The sequence below is a fragment of the Chroicocephalus ridibundus genome, chromosome 19, assembly GCF_963924245.1.
Source record: "Chroicocephalus ridibundus chromosome 19, bChrRid1.1, whole genome shotgun sequence".
Classification (NCBI taxonomy): Eukaryota; Metazoa; Chordata; class Aves; order Charadriiformes; family Laridae; genus Chroicocephalus; species Chroicocephalus ridibundus.
In genome coordinates, this window is record NC_086302.1 from 1,666,346 (window position 1) to 1,681,117 (window position 14,772).

Here is a 14,772-nt window from a genome sequence, read left to right on the forward strand (position 1 = left end):
ACCAAGATGAATCATCCCCATGTTCCCTGGGAGCCGGGGGGTGGCGAGTTTAGGGGGCGGCTGCCAGCGAAGGCAGGAGCTGGGCCTGGGGGGGTGATGAGTGGGGTGTCCGTCCCCCCACGGAGGTGGACCTCATGCCTTGCCAGGGCCATGGGGAGCTGCTGGTGCCCCCCCGGCACGGCCCCCCTTCCCCTCCCAGTTTCACGCTGGGGCCACGGGGGTATTCACAGGGGTGCGCTGGGACCCGCAGCGGGTGGCTGCCCTGCCTGGGGCTGTCTGGGGCCTCACGGGGCAGGAATTGGGTCAGACATGTCAGAAATCCCCCAGCACCCTCCCCGGGGTGGCAGGAACCGGCTCCCTGTGCTGCCCCATCACAGGGGCAGCCCCGGCTGGCACGATGCCCGATGGCGCTGGCACCGGGATGGGGACGTGCCAGGGGACACCCCGGCAGAGCCCCACTCCCGAGGGTGTCCGCGCAGATGTCCTGGCCGGGGTCTCACCGTGCAGCTCCAGCAGCTCCCCCCCCCGCCACCTCCAGCGCATCCCCCTCCTCTCCCAGCCCCTTGCCTGCACTAAGGCCCCTCTGTGCCACTCCTGTCGAATCCTCTGCCACCCTTGTCCTGTCAAATCCTCCATCACCCTGCAGCCCAAAATAGCCACGGGCTCACCTGAGTGGGGGGGCGGGGGGCCAGGGCTGCCCGCCTGCCTTCCTCCCGCTGCTCCATATTAATGAGCCCCCTCCTCCTCCTCCTCCTCCTCCTCCGGTGTCCGGCTGTGCAGTCTGGGCTCCTGCCGTACCTGAGCGCAGCGAGACGAGGCCCTCGCCATGGCCGGCTGCTCCCCCAGCCCCCAGCTCTGGCTCTTGCTCCACGTCGCCTGCCTCTGCCTGGCCCAGATCGTAAGTCCTCGGCTTGGTCCCCCTCGGCTCGGTCCCCCTCGGCTCCGGGCTGGGATGGGGGACGGAGAGGGGACGGAGAGGGGACAGTATCCATCTCCCCCATTGCAGACGCTTGCTCGCGGTGCTGAGCGCCCCTGGGACTTGCTGCTTATTTTTCCATCACCTTTTCCTCGCTTTTCCCAGGAATGCTCCACTGGGGGTGGTGGGAGCAGCCCCCAGCAGGGACCCACAGCCCTGACCCACCGGGAACCTCTTCGTGCCGAAAGCTGCCTCCAGCCGCCCAGAACGGGGACAGGGCTGGGCTGCACGCCCGGGCGTTTGGGACTTGTTAGCTAAAGTGTAGTTTTATTTTCCCCTTGGGGCAGCAATGGGGGCTCTCTGCCGTTTCCCTCCCCAGCAACTGCCAGATCTTCTGCCTCCTGTCATCTGGGAAGACAATTATTTGCTTCTGCTCTGCTGGGAGGTGCTGCGGAGCTGGGCTGAGGAGGGCTGAGGGGGGCTCGGACCACCCCAGGGCTGCCCCGGGGGGGTCTTGCCGAGGGGCAGTAGGGAGGGACAGCAGCGGTGGAGGTGCTGGGGGCCGGGGGTCCCGGGGGGCTTGCTGGACTCACCCCGGGGCAGGAGAAAACGCGTGGGAGAGAAGTGAAGGGAAGGTGTCCCTCTGCTCCGCGGGGCGAGCAGGGCAGGCAGTGCTCCTCCTGTGATCCCACCCGGAAAGAGAGAAAACTCTCCCTGCCCTGCAACCACAAAAATCAGATTTTTATAACAGATTTGGGAAAAATCTTCCCTTGTGGCTCCTGAGCTGCCTGCCGGCACAGAAAGCCTAAATGCGGAGAGCTGGGGGGGCAGCTGCCTTCCGAAACCAGCCCCCCCCGGGCTGCCCGTGGGCTTGTGGTGGCAGGGTCCGGGCAGGGGAGCGGGCTCCGGCCGGAGCGAGGGGGATGTGGGAGCTCCTGGAACAAGGAACCATTTGGAAATGGTTCGGGCAGGACAAAGGTGCCATTCACGGATGCTCCCAGGGACGGGTGCTCCCACCCCGACTGTGGGATTTGCTTCCAAGGCGAAGCCGGAGTTCTCCTGACCAGCAACACCTCTCATCCTTATATATTTCACTTTAAAATAAACAAGCCTGGCAGGACGGAGGAGCCGCAGGCGTGCAGCCTGTCTGGTTTTCATTTCCAGGAACACCGGGGCTTCGGTCTCGGGGCCCGGAGTCTCTTCCCCCCCGACACTCCATTGGGATAACGGAGATTTCTTTGCAAAGTTGCTCCTGTGGAGCACTGCGCAAACCCCCGCGCGGGGCCAGGCGGCTCGGGAGCCCCCCTGCTGCCGCTCAATGGGGCTTTTGTGCGGTGCCGCGGCAGGCAGCCAGCCCCGCGCGGGGACGGTGGCTCTCAGGGGGGCTGGGGGGTCCCCATTTCACACTGAGCCTTCGGGCACCTAAATCCTGCCGGCGCACTCAGAAATCCCAGTGCTGGGCTTGCACCCCGAGCCGCCAGGGGCCTTTGCAAGCGCTGCCGTCACCCCACGGAGACCCGGCTCCTTCGGGGCAGGACTCCGCGGGCACTGGGGCAGGAGGGGAGCGCGATGGGATAGAAACCAGGCGGGACATGGGGAGCTGGTTGTGCCGCTGTGGGGGAAAATTCCAGGATTTCTCCATCCATGCCCTTGCCAGGGGGCACAGGCCAGGCAGCAGGGAACCCGTAGGGAGGGACAGAGCCGTGGGGCGCTCGCTCCATCCCAGCTCTCTGGCGACGGGTCCCCAGCACATGCCGGTGGCGAGCGCTGCACCCTGGGCTCCCTCTGACCCCCAGCATCTCCTGGGGTCCGGTTGCTCCTTCCTGATGTGGGTCCCATCCCTTTCTCCCCTTAGCGAGGGCCGCCGGGAGAGCCCGGCCCGCGAGGTCCCCCCGGTCCCCCAGGAGTGCCGGGAGCGGATGGCATTGACGTGAGTACGGCACAGCCGGGAACCTGCACAGGCTGGAGGGAGGGAGGGAGGGAGGGAGGGGACCTGCAGCACAAAGAGGGACTTTGTTTAGGGGCAGAGGCTCGGTGGAGGGCAGGGGGGTGCTGATTCCGAGCGATTCCCGCACTGCTCTGCTCTTGGGCTGGGGAGAAGGAGGGCCACAGCTCCTGCACCGTGGCTGCATCCACCTCCCCAGGACAGCAGCCCGTGGCCTCCTGACCTTCCTGGGAAACGGGGCCTGAAATGCTTTTTTGGGGACCAGAGCGGCAGGGAGGTTTCGGTGCTGGGTGCTCGGGGCATCCCCGTCCAGGCAGCGGAGGATGCTCAGGGGGTCGAGTGCAGGGATCATCCCGGGATGCCCAGGGAGGAGGGGGACTCGGGGGGGCCGGCGGGGAGCAGGACACCCAGGTCGGGTGCCCGCAGAATGGCAACGTGGCCGAGGGCTGTGGCAAGCAGCCGAGGGCTCCCTGAACAGAGGGGAGATCTGTGAGCCAGCAGAAAGCACCCTTTCTCCCAGCCTTGCCCCCGCTCCCCCCTGCCCCAGGCTGTTATTTTAGTGCTATTTATACCCGGAACAGCCGCAGCCCTCCCACAGCCCCAGCACAGCCCTCTCACCTCAGCCCCGGCCCCATCCTGACCCGGCCGCTGTGCTGGGGGATCCAGCATCTCACTCCGGCTGGGGGAGGTCAATGGGAGACACCGGTCCTGAGCCCCCTGCGCTGCTGGACCTGGCTCCGTGGGGTGACAGACCCCTTTTTATAACTTTCTTCTCTTTCCCCAGGGTGACAAAGGCTCTGCCGGAGCCCCTGGGTCCCCGGTGAGTACAGCTGCCTGCCCCCAGCTCACCAACAGTCTCACCCCTTCCAGAGGAGCTCCTTTCAATCTGCCCCCATGCTGCTTCTCTTTTGAAGGGTGCCAAGGGCGAGCCCGGAGCTCCCGGTCCGGACGGACCCCCAGGGAAGGCGGGCATCGATGTGAGTACCGACCCCTTGCCGTCCCTCCCCACAGCATCCCTGGCCACAGCCCCCGGGTCACAGCAGGGTCTCAGCAAACTCCTCTCCCCCCCCGGTGCAGAAAGTGCCCAAATCCCTCCCTGCGGGAGCTGAAAGCACCGTTTAAGTCCCATCAGAAAACGCAGGCAGAGGTTGGGCAGAGCTGCTGCCACCCCCCTCCCCCTGCACTGGCCCCAGCAGCGCATCCCTGCTCTACACAGCGTGGGAGTCGGGCCGGGAGAGCCAGGGCACAGCACCGACATCCCGCGACGTGAAAAGGCTTTTCCTTGTCCTTTTCCTCAGCTGCTGCCCCGAGCCCTGGTTCAGCTCTCGTTTCCTCCAGCATAAATCTGGAGCAATCCCTTGCCCCCCCCGGCACCACCCCCTTGGCACCCACATGAGTGGCAGCGGTGACTTTCCCCACTGTCCCCTCGCCGGCAGAAGCACAGCCAGGGCAGAGGTGGAAGCCAGAGCTACCTCCTTGTCCTGCCGTGATGCCGCGATGAATGAATGGAATAACTGTCGTTACAAGCACGCATTGCGCATCCAGGCGAATCTGCCTGCAAAAGAGTTTGGCTCCTTTGAACACGGACGCCGCGGGCATGAGGTGCTCCCCTCCTGTGGCGTCCAGATCAGCCCGTGGGTGAAGCACAAGCCATCAGCTGTGGGGATCCAAACCCCGGCACAAGGACTTGGGGACGGGGGAGCCAGGGAGCGACTCTGAGTTGATATAACCGGGATCATGGATGGTCCAAGCTCCCCACGTGCCTGTGCCGGGGCAGCCATGCTGGATATGCCCTGTGGGCGAGGGTCCCTGCCGAGCCCCGCCGTGGGGTCTCGGAGCTCACGGGGGCCGTGGAGCATCGCCGTGAGGCTCCCCGTGCCATCGGGGCTTGGCTGCAGGGACCAGCTGCATCTCCAGGTTTGCTGCGTGACGTGCACAGGGGTGACAAGCACAAATTCCCCAGTGATCACCCTCGACCCCTCATGGTGGAAAAAGCCCCAGCAAAAACGCCTGGCTGGAGAGCAGAAGCGCTGGCAATAACCTCCCACCATCTCTCCTCTTGCAGGGCTCGACGGGAGCGAAAGGGGAGCCGGGGCCCATTGGCGGGCCAGGAATTAAAGTGAGTGAGGGGCTGCTCACTGCGGGCTCCCACCTTCCCTCCCTGGAGCCAGTGGGGTGGCCAGGCTGGAACCAGCCCCATCGCCCCGGGGGGATGCACGGATGCAGGAACTGGGTGATGGAGTATTTGGCAACAAGGGGGCACTGAGGCTGGGTCCAGGGAGGGGCGAATTCTAGGCTTGGTGGGGCCAGACTCTCCCATTTTGGCTCCTGACTTTCCCCTTCTCCCGGCAGGGCCAGCCCGGACTCCCAGGGCCGCCAGGGCTCCCCGTGAGTATCTGCCTCTCCCATGGGCACTGGTGATGCACGTGCTCCCGACTCCGGCACCCACTCCCTGAGCACCCACGAGTGGGGTGGGAGCAGAGCAGCCCCCCCCAGCTGCATCCTTGGTGGTGGCGTGGGCATTGCCCCGCTCGGGGCAGGGATGCTGGTGGTTTCAGGGGGGTATCGGAGAATTCGGACCAATTTTTTCTTTCTTTTTGTTGCAGGGCCCTTCCCTGCCAGGACCACCCGTAAGTGCTGGGCTCGTGGGGCTGTGGGCAGCCAAGGACCCTGCTCGGGGTTGTGTTTGAAGAGCTGAAATCCCAGCACCCCCAAAGAGGGGGTCTCAGGGCTTGACCTCTCTCACTCCGTGAATGTCTCTCTTCTCCTTAAGGGGCTTCCAGGCCAGGTTGGGCTTCCCGGAGAGATTGGAGCGCTGGGACCCAAGGTGAGGGGTCGGGGGGGATGTGGGAAAACCTTCCCTCCTTACCCCAGCATCTGCTTCTCCGCACTTTCGGGGCCCCTGGGGTAAACACGGATGACCCTGTAATATGGGCGAGCGGGGTCCTACGGCAGGGACGGAGAGGTGACAGACTCCGTGCCTGCAGCCAAGTCCCCCAGCACCATCCGTCCCCTCCCAGCTCGTGGCTGGGGGATGCCCGAGTTCCCGCTGTGACCGTCTGGGTCTCTGATGCCTCGTCACCCCTCTCCATCCCGGGTGGAGGGTGGTACCTGCCACCTCCCCACCCCTGAATCTCCTTTCCTGGGGTTGTTCTTTCCTAGGGCGACCCTGGACCCGACGGCCCGCGGGGTCCCCCAGGCCCTCCAGGGAAACCCGTGAGTATCCCCCCAGTTATTGGCATTTTCTGCAGGCAGGAAAAAGCCCCCCAGCCCAGGGTTTGGGGCCGGGACTCGGGCTCTGGCACAGACCTCCCAGCCCGTGCCTTGCCTCCCTCCCTCCCAGGCGTGACATTCACCCCTCCCGTAAAAGAGTGCTGATATTAAACAGTGCATGCTGATGGTCTCCTTCCCCCCAGGGCCCCCCAGGACACATCCAAGGAGTGGAAGGCAGCGCCGATTTCTTGGTGAGAGCTGCCATTGCCTTGTCCCTTCAGCCGGCCTTTGCAGGGCAGCGGCAGCTGGAAGAGCGAGTGCTGCCCTGGCCTGAAATACAGGCACCAGCGTAATCTGGTACCCGGGGGCTGGCAGAGCGGGGAGGAGCAGGGTCCCCAGCCAAAACCATGCTGTCAGCGGTGGCTCCCCTGCGTCACCGCACAGCCCTGCGTGGCGCGGGAACCCATCCTTCCCAGCACGGCTTCTCCGCAGCCGCTGGGTCCTTTCTCAACTCAACCTGTGCTGCTTCTTCCCCACCAGTGCCCCACCAGCTGCCCGCCAGGTCCCAAGGGCCCCCAGGGACTGCAGGGACTGAAGGTAAGGGAGCCCTGGAGCTGCCAGGGAGCGAGCAGGGACTGTCACCTTCATCACGCTTTGCCTGGGCGAAGGAGCCTGGACAGGTTTGGAGCGATGTGGAGCTCCGGAGCTGCCCTCTTCCCCTGGGAGCACAGGGCCATGCACACTCAGAGAGCCCTGGGGGCAAAGGCGCTGTGGGAGAGGCCCCCCATGGCTCCTCCTGCCAGCCCCTTGCTGGGGGGTGAGACCCCATGTCGAAGCCCCAGCCCCAGCCATGGCTCCCCAGCTCCTCCGCTGCAAAGCCCAGAGGGTTACAACCAGCATCCCCACCGCACGCCCTCGGGGCTGCGGGATGCTGAGCCCACCGTGTCACCAGTGGGATGCTGAGCCCACCATGTCACCAGTGAGCACCCCAGGGTGGGACATTGCGGGCAGGGTGACTGTTGGTGACGTGGCCATCAGGACGCTGCCTTGACCCCGCTGCTCTGCCCAGGGATGCTCACCATCTTCCTCTTCACCCGTAGGGACACAGAGGCCGCCCTGGCGCCCTCGGGGAGCCTGGCAGGCAGGGCAGGCAGGTGAGTGACCCCCCCCAGCAGCTTCCCAGCGGGAGCCAGGCTCCCCAGCCCCCTGCCTCGGGGGAACTGGGGCTGGACTGAGGGCAGGGGGCTCTGGGGAGAGAAAGGGGTAAGGAAGGGAAGAGGTTGGAGAGGGAGGAGGGAGACCCAGGGCTGGGAGGTGGAGGGTGGGCAGGGTGGTCTTCCCATGGTGGCTCTCTGGGGGACAATGACCTGTCCCCATCCCCTGCTGGGTCCCCGCTGAGGGGGTCTCATGTCCCCAGGGCAGTTTGTGTCCCCACTCCACCCCAGCACTCACCTCTCTCCTCTCCATCCCTCCCCAGGGACCCAAGGGTGACGTTGGTGCCTCCGGAGAACAAGGTGTCCCGGGCCCTCCGGTAACGTATTCACTTCTCTTTGCTGCTCTGCGCCCGGGTGCCCCAGGGGCTGGGGGTGGCCGGTTTGTGCTTGGCCCCAGACAACGCGGATGGGACACCAGTGTGTCCCTGCTCCCGGGGACCCACCACTGGGACCGGGGTGAAGCCTTCGTCCCATCATCTCCCTCCTCCCAGCCCCAGAGCTGCCACCAGGAAGGTGGCAAAGCCGTATCCCTATGGAGACCTCCACGGTCAGCGCTGGCCTGGGCACCTCAGTCGTTAGCGCACGTTAATGAGGCTAACTCACTGGCTGAGGACAAATGGCTCATGTACACTGACACCCCCCCCTTACCCCACCTGAACGGGGGTGCGGTGCCCAGCTCGCTGTGGGGATGCGGGGATTAAAGCTGTTTGAGCTCGCCGAGCACTTTGAAGATGAAAAGCAATTAAGGGGCTGAACCCTTCAGTCCGGGAAAGGGCAAAACTGCTTTGAAGCCAAGAGCTTTGGCGGGGGAGCAGCACCAGTTTGGGCCCGTTGCTGTTATTGAACCGACAACTGGAAAGGCGCCCGGTGGGGGGGCTGCAGAATTAGGAGCCAGTGGTGGGACTGAAACACCTCGCGTTTGGCAAAACTGGCTGATTTCCAGTACTGGTTTTTGCTTTAATTGCGGCTTCCCCCTGGGCTGCTCCTGGGGCCGTTTCCAGCTAAATGGGCTGTTGTTTCCTTCCCCGCAGGGACCGCAGGGCCTGAGGGGTTACCCTGGGATGGCGGGACCCAAGGGCGAGACGGTAAGTGCCGGTGAGATGCGGGGGGGGGGGCTGTGCCTGGCTCCAGGGTCAGGGGGACCAGCTCCCATGGCGACGCTTCCCGGGCTGGAGGCTGCATCCCAGGAGCATCGCTAACGCGGCTGTTTGGCATCTCGGGGAGCTGGAGACTGCCTCTTCCTAATGGGGTCAGACCTGGCTGTGGGCTGAGGTTGGGATGGGAGGAATTGACCCCCCCCATGCTCTCTTTACAGGGTCCTACTGGTTACAAGGGGATGGTTGGGACCATCGGAGCGGCCGGGCAGCCGGTGAGTGCCCTCCCTCATCCCTGGGGGCTGCGGGGCAGGCGGGGTACCCCGCACTTCACTGCTCAGCCCCCCGTCTTTCTCCCCTCCAGGGCAGGGAAGGCCCCAAGGGACCACCTGGGGGCCCCGGTGAGAAGGGAGATGTGGTAGGTAACGCACCCCGGCGGCAAGGGCAGCGCCGTGCCCTGCGCGATGCCAATGCCCCCTTTCCCCAGGTCCCCTGCACCGAGAGGGCGGCTGAAATAACCTTTTCTCTCCCCTGCTCCAGGGTGGCCGTGGCATCAGGGGCCCCCAAGGAGACATCGGTCCCAAGGGGGAGAATGTAAGTACAGCCAGCAGCACCCGTGCCCACATCCAGGGCTGAGCCCCTTGCAAGGAGTAGGCATCTCTGTCCCTCTCTGCCCTTTCGGGGCCACCCTGCATCCTTGCACCCTGGCTCAGCGCAGGGCTGGAGCTTTCCTTTCCCTTCCCAGCTCTTTTTTGCCCCCACCACGAGCCTTTCAGACCCTCTCTGAGGTGTCAGACCAAGTGACTCTCCTTTTGCAGGGTCTCCCAGGCATCGATGGCAAGGATGGCACCCCGGGTATCCCAGGCGTGAAGGTGAGCTGCTGCGGGGGGGGCGCCGCCAGGGGCACGGGCACACGCTGTTCCTTGCACCAGTGCTTGCTGGAAATAACGGGGATGGCAAGTGGCATAAGGTCCCGGCCCCTTACATGGCATCTCTTGACTAGTGGAGTGTGGCTGTCCCCATGGGGTCAAGGCCAGTGGCCCCCTTTGGCCGGGCGTCCCTTGTCCCACCCCATTTCTGCACCTTTCTCCCCCATGCAGTAGCATCCTCTCTGTCCCCTGCAGGGTGCTGTGGGACAGGCTGGCCACCCAGGAACGCCAGGACACCGGGGACAAGCTGTGAGTACAGGCTTGGGACCCCTCCGGCTGTGGGGAACCCCATTACCCGTGGGGTGGCACCGCCACGCGCGAGCTGTGCAGGACCAGCGCCCAGCAGGGATGCTGCCTCCGGGCATGGGGCACGGGGCAGGCTCGCTGCCTCTGGTGCTACGCGTGCGTTTTGATCCCGGCTTTGTTTCCGCAGGGCTTGCCGGGCCAGCCGGGAAGCAAAGGTGGTCCAGGAGACAAGGTGGGTCTGGGGCTGCCGGGGCCGGGGTCACCCCTCTGAGCACCCACCCCCCGGCCCCGCTCACCCCGCACAGTGCCGCAGCAGCCTCCACGCTCCGTCCCTGAGCCTGCAGCCTTGTCCCCATCCTGTCCCCTCCTCCGTCCTTGCTGTCCTGAACTGTTTCTCTCTTCCTCCATTTGCAGGGCGAAGTGGGGGCTCGGGGCCACCCCGGTGTCACTGGTGCCCCAGGGCAGATCGTAAGTACAGAGACGTCACCATGTTCCTCCCGGGCACAGCCTGGGGGTTTCTCTCTCTCTCTCTCTGTTTTTTTCCTATTTGCTGGCAAACAGAAAGCAGAGTTGGACACTTCACCCCCCCAACCCTCCTCTTCCCGCTGCCCCCCAGCAGCTTCCTCATGGGGAAGCTCCTGTGGCCACTTCTCCAGCCCTCACCCAGCACCTCCTTGGCCACCTGGTTCAGTGGCAGCCCTTCGCGGGGCTGCAGGGGACAAGGACAGGGCCACGCATCCCTCGGGGAAGGTTGAAAGGCAGATGATGGCACGTGAATGCAACACAGGCAGGTTTTTTCCCCCCCTTTTAGGGTGAGCCTGGACCTCGGGGTGAGCAGGGACCGCAGGGTGTCCCTGGGATGAAGGTGAGTCGGGGGCACCGTGGGGTTGGTGGCGGTGCCAGGAGCTGCCCCTGACTCTGTTCCCTTCCCGCATCTCCGCAGGGCGACCGGGGCGAGCGCGGCCTCGTGGGCCCCCCCGGTGAGCAGGGGAAAGCGGTGAGTCGCAGCCATAGCCCGGCTGGGAAACGGGCATCGCCTCGGGGATGCTCAGCCCGGGGGGCTCGGGAGGGATGGGGACAGCAGGGCACGGCTGGCACCGCTGCACGGACCCCTCGGCTTTGATCACGGCCCGGGGGGGGGGTCACACACCCTGTCCCGCTGTGCCTGGCTGCCGGGGTGAGGGATTAGCCGAAGGGGCAAATAGCGCAGGGATTAGCAGGCCTGGGGCCACGCTGGTTTTGCAGCCCCAGCCGGGAGAGGAATTTCCTCCCCTCTTGGAGGCTTTCCCAGGATGGAAAACGGCCAAAAAATTACCCTTTTCCCTCTGGCTTCCTGGGGGACAGGACCCTGTCCCTGGCGAAGCTCCCCTCTGCATGGCTGTTGGGGGTTGGACCAGATGACCTTTAAGGGTCCCTTCCAGCCCAAACTGTTCTACGATTCTGTGATCCTTTTCTGCCCCGTGCCCGCCCAGAGGCTGCCTGGGATGCTGTGGGGCAGCCTGAGCCGCCGGAGGGGACGGGGAGCTGCCCGTGCATCTTGTTGCCTTGGGGAGGACGCTCCAATGCGAGGGGAGGGTTTTCTCACCGCCGCTTCTCACTCATTTTTCTCTTTTTCCCATGTTACCTTGATTTCCAGGGGCCGAAGGGCGAGCAGGGTCCGCCGGGGATCCCAGGACCCCAGGGCTTGCCGGGAGTCAAAGGAGACAAGGTGACCGCTCCGGCTGCAGGGGCCGGGCTGCTCCGGGGTCTGGCTTAGGGATGCTGGGCTGAGCTGGGCTGACCCCCCCTCTCCTTTCTCCAGGGCTCCCCAGGGAAAACCGGCCCCAAAGGCAGTATTGTGAGTACATCGCCCTCTCGCCCGGGCTGGGGGACCGGAGGGGAACCGCTGACACCCATGTTTAACAGGGCTGGCACCCACCCGCACCAGGCGCTTTCTCTGTTAAAGCCCCCGGCATCGCGGTCGAGCCAGGGGGGGAAAGTGCCTGCGGAGGAGGTGGGTGCTGGCTGCGAAGGGCCACCTTTCTCATTGCCTTTCCTCTAGGGAGACCCGGGCGTCCACGGCCTCGCGGGGCTGAAGGGAGAGAAGGTGGGTCCCCTCTGACGGGTTCTGGGGTGGGATGGGGGGGGACAGGGGCTGGATGTGGGTCCCTGCCCGTGCTGGCGTCTCCTATGCTGCACAGCCCTGGGCACTGCGGCATTGCAGCCCAGCACAGCCGCGGTACGCCCTGGGGGGGTACAATGCCTCCCGCCAGCTCCATCTCTAAATTCCCACTGTCCCCCCATTGCATTTCTTGTGTCCTCTGTCCCCAGGGTGAATCGGGTGAGCCGGGGCCAAAGGGACAGGTGAGTGACCGGGGGTTTGGGAGCGAGGGGTCCCCTCACCTTCTCACTGGGTGCCTCTGTGGGACCCTCACGGAGGCGACCGCCCTGACGAAGGCAGTGGTGCTCCACGGAGCTGGTGCGTGCTGCGTGTGGCCTGAAACGGTGTCTTCACTGGAGATGGGCTTCAGCCACCACATTCAGCCCTGGGTTCGGGTTCAGCCCTGGGTTTGGGTTTGAGCCCTGGCTGCAGTGGCCGGTACTGGAGGTCCTGGAGGTCTCGGGGTGCAGCCCCTGTGCTCAGGATGGGGCCGAGCCCCCCCGCTCCTCACGCTGCTCTCCATCCCCACCACAGCAAGGCATCCAGGGTGAGCTCGGCTTCCCCGGGCCCTCGGGGGACGCAGGCGCACCCGGCGTGCGGGGCTACCCGGGACCCCCCGGCCCACGAGGACTCGTCGGGGAGCGCGGCGTGCCGGGGATGCCCGGCCAGCGGGGCGTAGCGGTGAGTACCCCCCCCAGTGCCCCACATCCCCCTCTCACCTCCTGCACCCCCCAGGTGGTGCCATGGGGGCTGTTGCCTTCAGCTTGTTCAGATCCGCGGGTCGCTGTCTCCGACCTTTTCTCACCGAGCAGTTTTTGGAAACGGGTGCTGTTCGGCCCCGGAGCTGCCGGTGCTCGCCCACGAGCTCTCCAGGAGGGCTGAGCTGGGATCCCACCTTTCTAGAAAAGAGGAATTCTATATTTCTCCCTGTTCTAGCAACAGCAGCAGGTTTAGCTCCAGCCCGTACCTTTACAGCCTGCCCAGGGGCAGAATTTTTCCATATAAGCCTCATTTTATCCTTGCAAAATGGAGGTGCAGAAAGTCACTGCAGTGAGCAGGCTGCACGGCGTGAGCTGAGGCGGGGGCACTTGTACTGGGACCGAAGGGAAAGCGCAGAGGGCTGGGAAGGCAGCATCAGGTGCAGGGAGGTGCCTCTGGACCGGGGGGTCGGGATGGGACCGGTGCTGCGGGTGCAGATGGGGATGGAAGGAACGATCTCTACAGCTTGTCCCTCTTCTCACCGCTGGCAGGGCCGGGACGCTGGGGACCAGCACATCGTCGACGTGGTCCTGAAGATGCTGCAAGGTGAGGGGACGAGCGGGGCACCACCGGCCGGGTGGCTGCCGCCGCATCCCGTCCCACACCGGCCCCTCTCTGCCCTACAGAGCAGCTGGCGGAGGTAGCGGTCAGTGCCAAGAGAGCAGCCCTGGGTGGAGTCGGTGCCATGGGACCCCCAGGACCCCCCGGTCCCCCAGGGCCGCCCGGTGAGCAGGGTCCGCACGGACCCATGGGACCTCGAGGTGTCCCTGGCATCCTGGGTGCTGCCGGGCAGATCGGCAACATAGGACCTAAAGGTAGGTGGTGGGTGGCCATACCCACACCGTGAGGGCAGAAATCCTCCTCGGGGCTGGCCCTGCCTCCTCCTGCCACACGTGTCCCCAGCCTGGGTCCCTGAGCAGGGGCAGCCCCCTCCCCTCCCCTGCAGGTCCCTCTTTCTGGCTGTGGCTCCAGCGTGTCCTTCCCCCCCCGTTTCTTTCCCCGCAGGGAAGCGAGGGGAGAAGGGCGAGCGGGGAGAAGCTGGCCGTGGCCACCCTGGCATGCCGGGCCCCCCGGGGATCCCAGGTAAGCCCCTCTCCCCCGGCACGGACAGGGCAGGCAGCAGTGGGTCCCCGCAGCCCCCACGCCCCCTTGGCAAGCCCAGCAGTGGCTTGAGACCCCCTGGCCCATCCCCACAAACCTGCACGGGTTCATCCCGTGAACCTCCAACCTGTAGCACCCTTTGCTGCCTCCTGAGCCTGCAGCTCTGCCGGCCGCTCTCCCGGCCCCTCGCTGCTGCTCGCTTGCCACATTACTCTGCACGAACGTCCCCATCCTCACCAGCAGCGCTTCCCATACCCCGGCCCCTGCTCTGCTCCGGCAGAGGCTGGGCTCGGCACCTGCAAATGCAGCTGATGGCCACGTTCCCGTTGCAGGTCTCCCCGGCATCCCCGGCCACGCGCTCGATGGCAAAGCCGGGGAGCGGGGCCTGCCGGGCTCCCCGGGAGAGGCTGGCCGGCCGGGATTGCCGGGTCCCGCTGGCCTGCCGGGATTTTGCGAGCCGGCCGCCTGCCTGGGAGCCTCGGCATATGCCGCCGCACGCCTGACCGAGCCGGGAGCCGTCAAGGGACCCGTCTACTGAGGTGGCACCGGCACCGTGGCAGAGCCACCGGCAAATCCACGCCGGGGCTGGCAGCAAAGAGACCAGAAAACTGCAAATCCGCAGGGAGCGACCTCTGCCCGTCCCGGCGGCGGGAGGGCGCTGGGCTCGGGCAGCTGCCGGAGGGGAAACGCAGCCTCGGGAATTTAATTTGGTGTCGGTGCCACCCGCCTCCCACAGCCCAGGGGATGGTGAAGGATAAAGAGAGGTCGCCCCAGGTCCTGTCCTCGTTACTGGGGTTCGTTACCTGCCCCCTTCTGCCCTTCCTCCGCTCCCTGTGCCCCTTCCCAAAGAAATAAATTGTCTTTTATACAAACCCGCTCTGTTATGTCCTGCTTGGTGCTCAATTGGCTCATTGCCAATTTCTTTTTTGTCCTTTTTTTTTTTTTTGTAAAACAAAAAACAAACAAAAATTGTGGTTTGATTATTTAAGAGACTTGACAGATCCAGCCTTTTTCACTGCTGGGCACTCACAGAGCTGTAAATCTTTGTAAAATAGGATTATTTTATAACTATGAATAGTAAAACACCAATTTTTTTTTTTAAAATGGACAATAAAAATGAGACGGATTGTTAACGAACTGAAACAATGTGTTGATTTCTTTGAATCAAACAAGACTATATCTGGTGGGGGGTGTTATTTGAAGGCTGAAGTTAGT

At 64.7% G+C, this 14,772-nt stretch overlaps 1 protein-coding gene across 1 annotated transcript; it reads left to right on the plus strand.

The window, feature by feature from the left end:
- Nucleotides 1–826: 826 nt before the first annotated feature.
- On the plus strand, nucleotides 827–14,121 carry COL9A2 (collagen type IX alpha 2 chain). The gene is made up of 32 exons (XM_063355955.1): nucleotides 827–898; nucleotides 2,772–2,846; nucleotides 3,646–3,681; nucleotides 3,776–3,838; nucleotides 4,927–4,980; nucleotides 5,214–5,249; nucleotides 5,468–5,491; nucleotides 5,635–5,688; nucleotides 6,024–6,077; nucleotides 6,278–6,325; nucleotides 6,615–6,671; nucleotides 7,175–7,228; nucleotides 7,552–7,605; nucleotides 8,320–8,373; nucleotides 8,604–8,657; nucleotides 8,747–8,800; nucleotides 8,923–8,976; nucleotides 9,201–9,254; nucleotides 9,507–9,560; nucleotides 9,745–9,789; nucleotides 9,972–10,025; nucleotides 10,369–10,422; nucleotides 10,501–10,554; nucleotides 11,194–11,265; nucleotides 11,359–11,394; nucleotides 11,599–11,643; nucleotides 11,868–11,900; nucleotides 12,232–12,378; nucleotides 12,948–13,002; nucleotides 13,083–13,271; nucleotides 13,462–13,539; nucleotides 13,890–14,121. Exons 1-32 carry the CDS (start codon nucleotides 827–829, stop codon nucleotides 14,093–14,095), a joined length of 2,073 nt encoding a protein of 690 aa, XP_063212025.1. The 3' UTR covers nucleotides 14,096–14,121.
- The last annotated feature ends 651 nt before the right edge of the window (nucleotides 14,122–14,772 follow it).

Excerpts from the sequence above, each read along its gene's own strand:
- COL9A2 (XM_063355955.1), top strand. The coding sequence starts at position 827 with ATGGCCGGCTGCTCCCCCAGCCCCCAGCTCTGGCTCTTGCTCCACGTC. Across the intron at positions 9,561-9,744 it reads CAGGACACCGGGGACAAGCT|GGCTTGCCGGGCCAGCCGGG; the intron begins GTGAGTACAGGC and ends TTGTTTCCGCAG. Across the intron at positions 10,026-10,368 it reads CTGGTGCCCCAGGGCAGATC|GGTGAGCCTGGACCTCGGGG; the intron begins GTAAGTACAGAG and ends CCCCCCTTTTAG.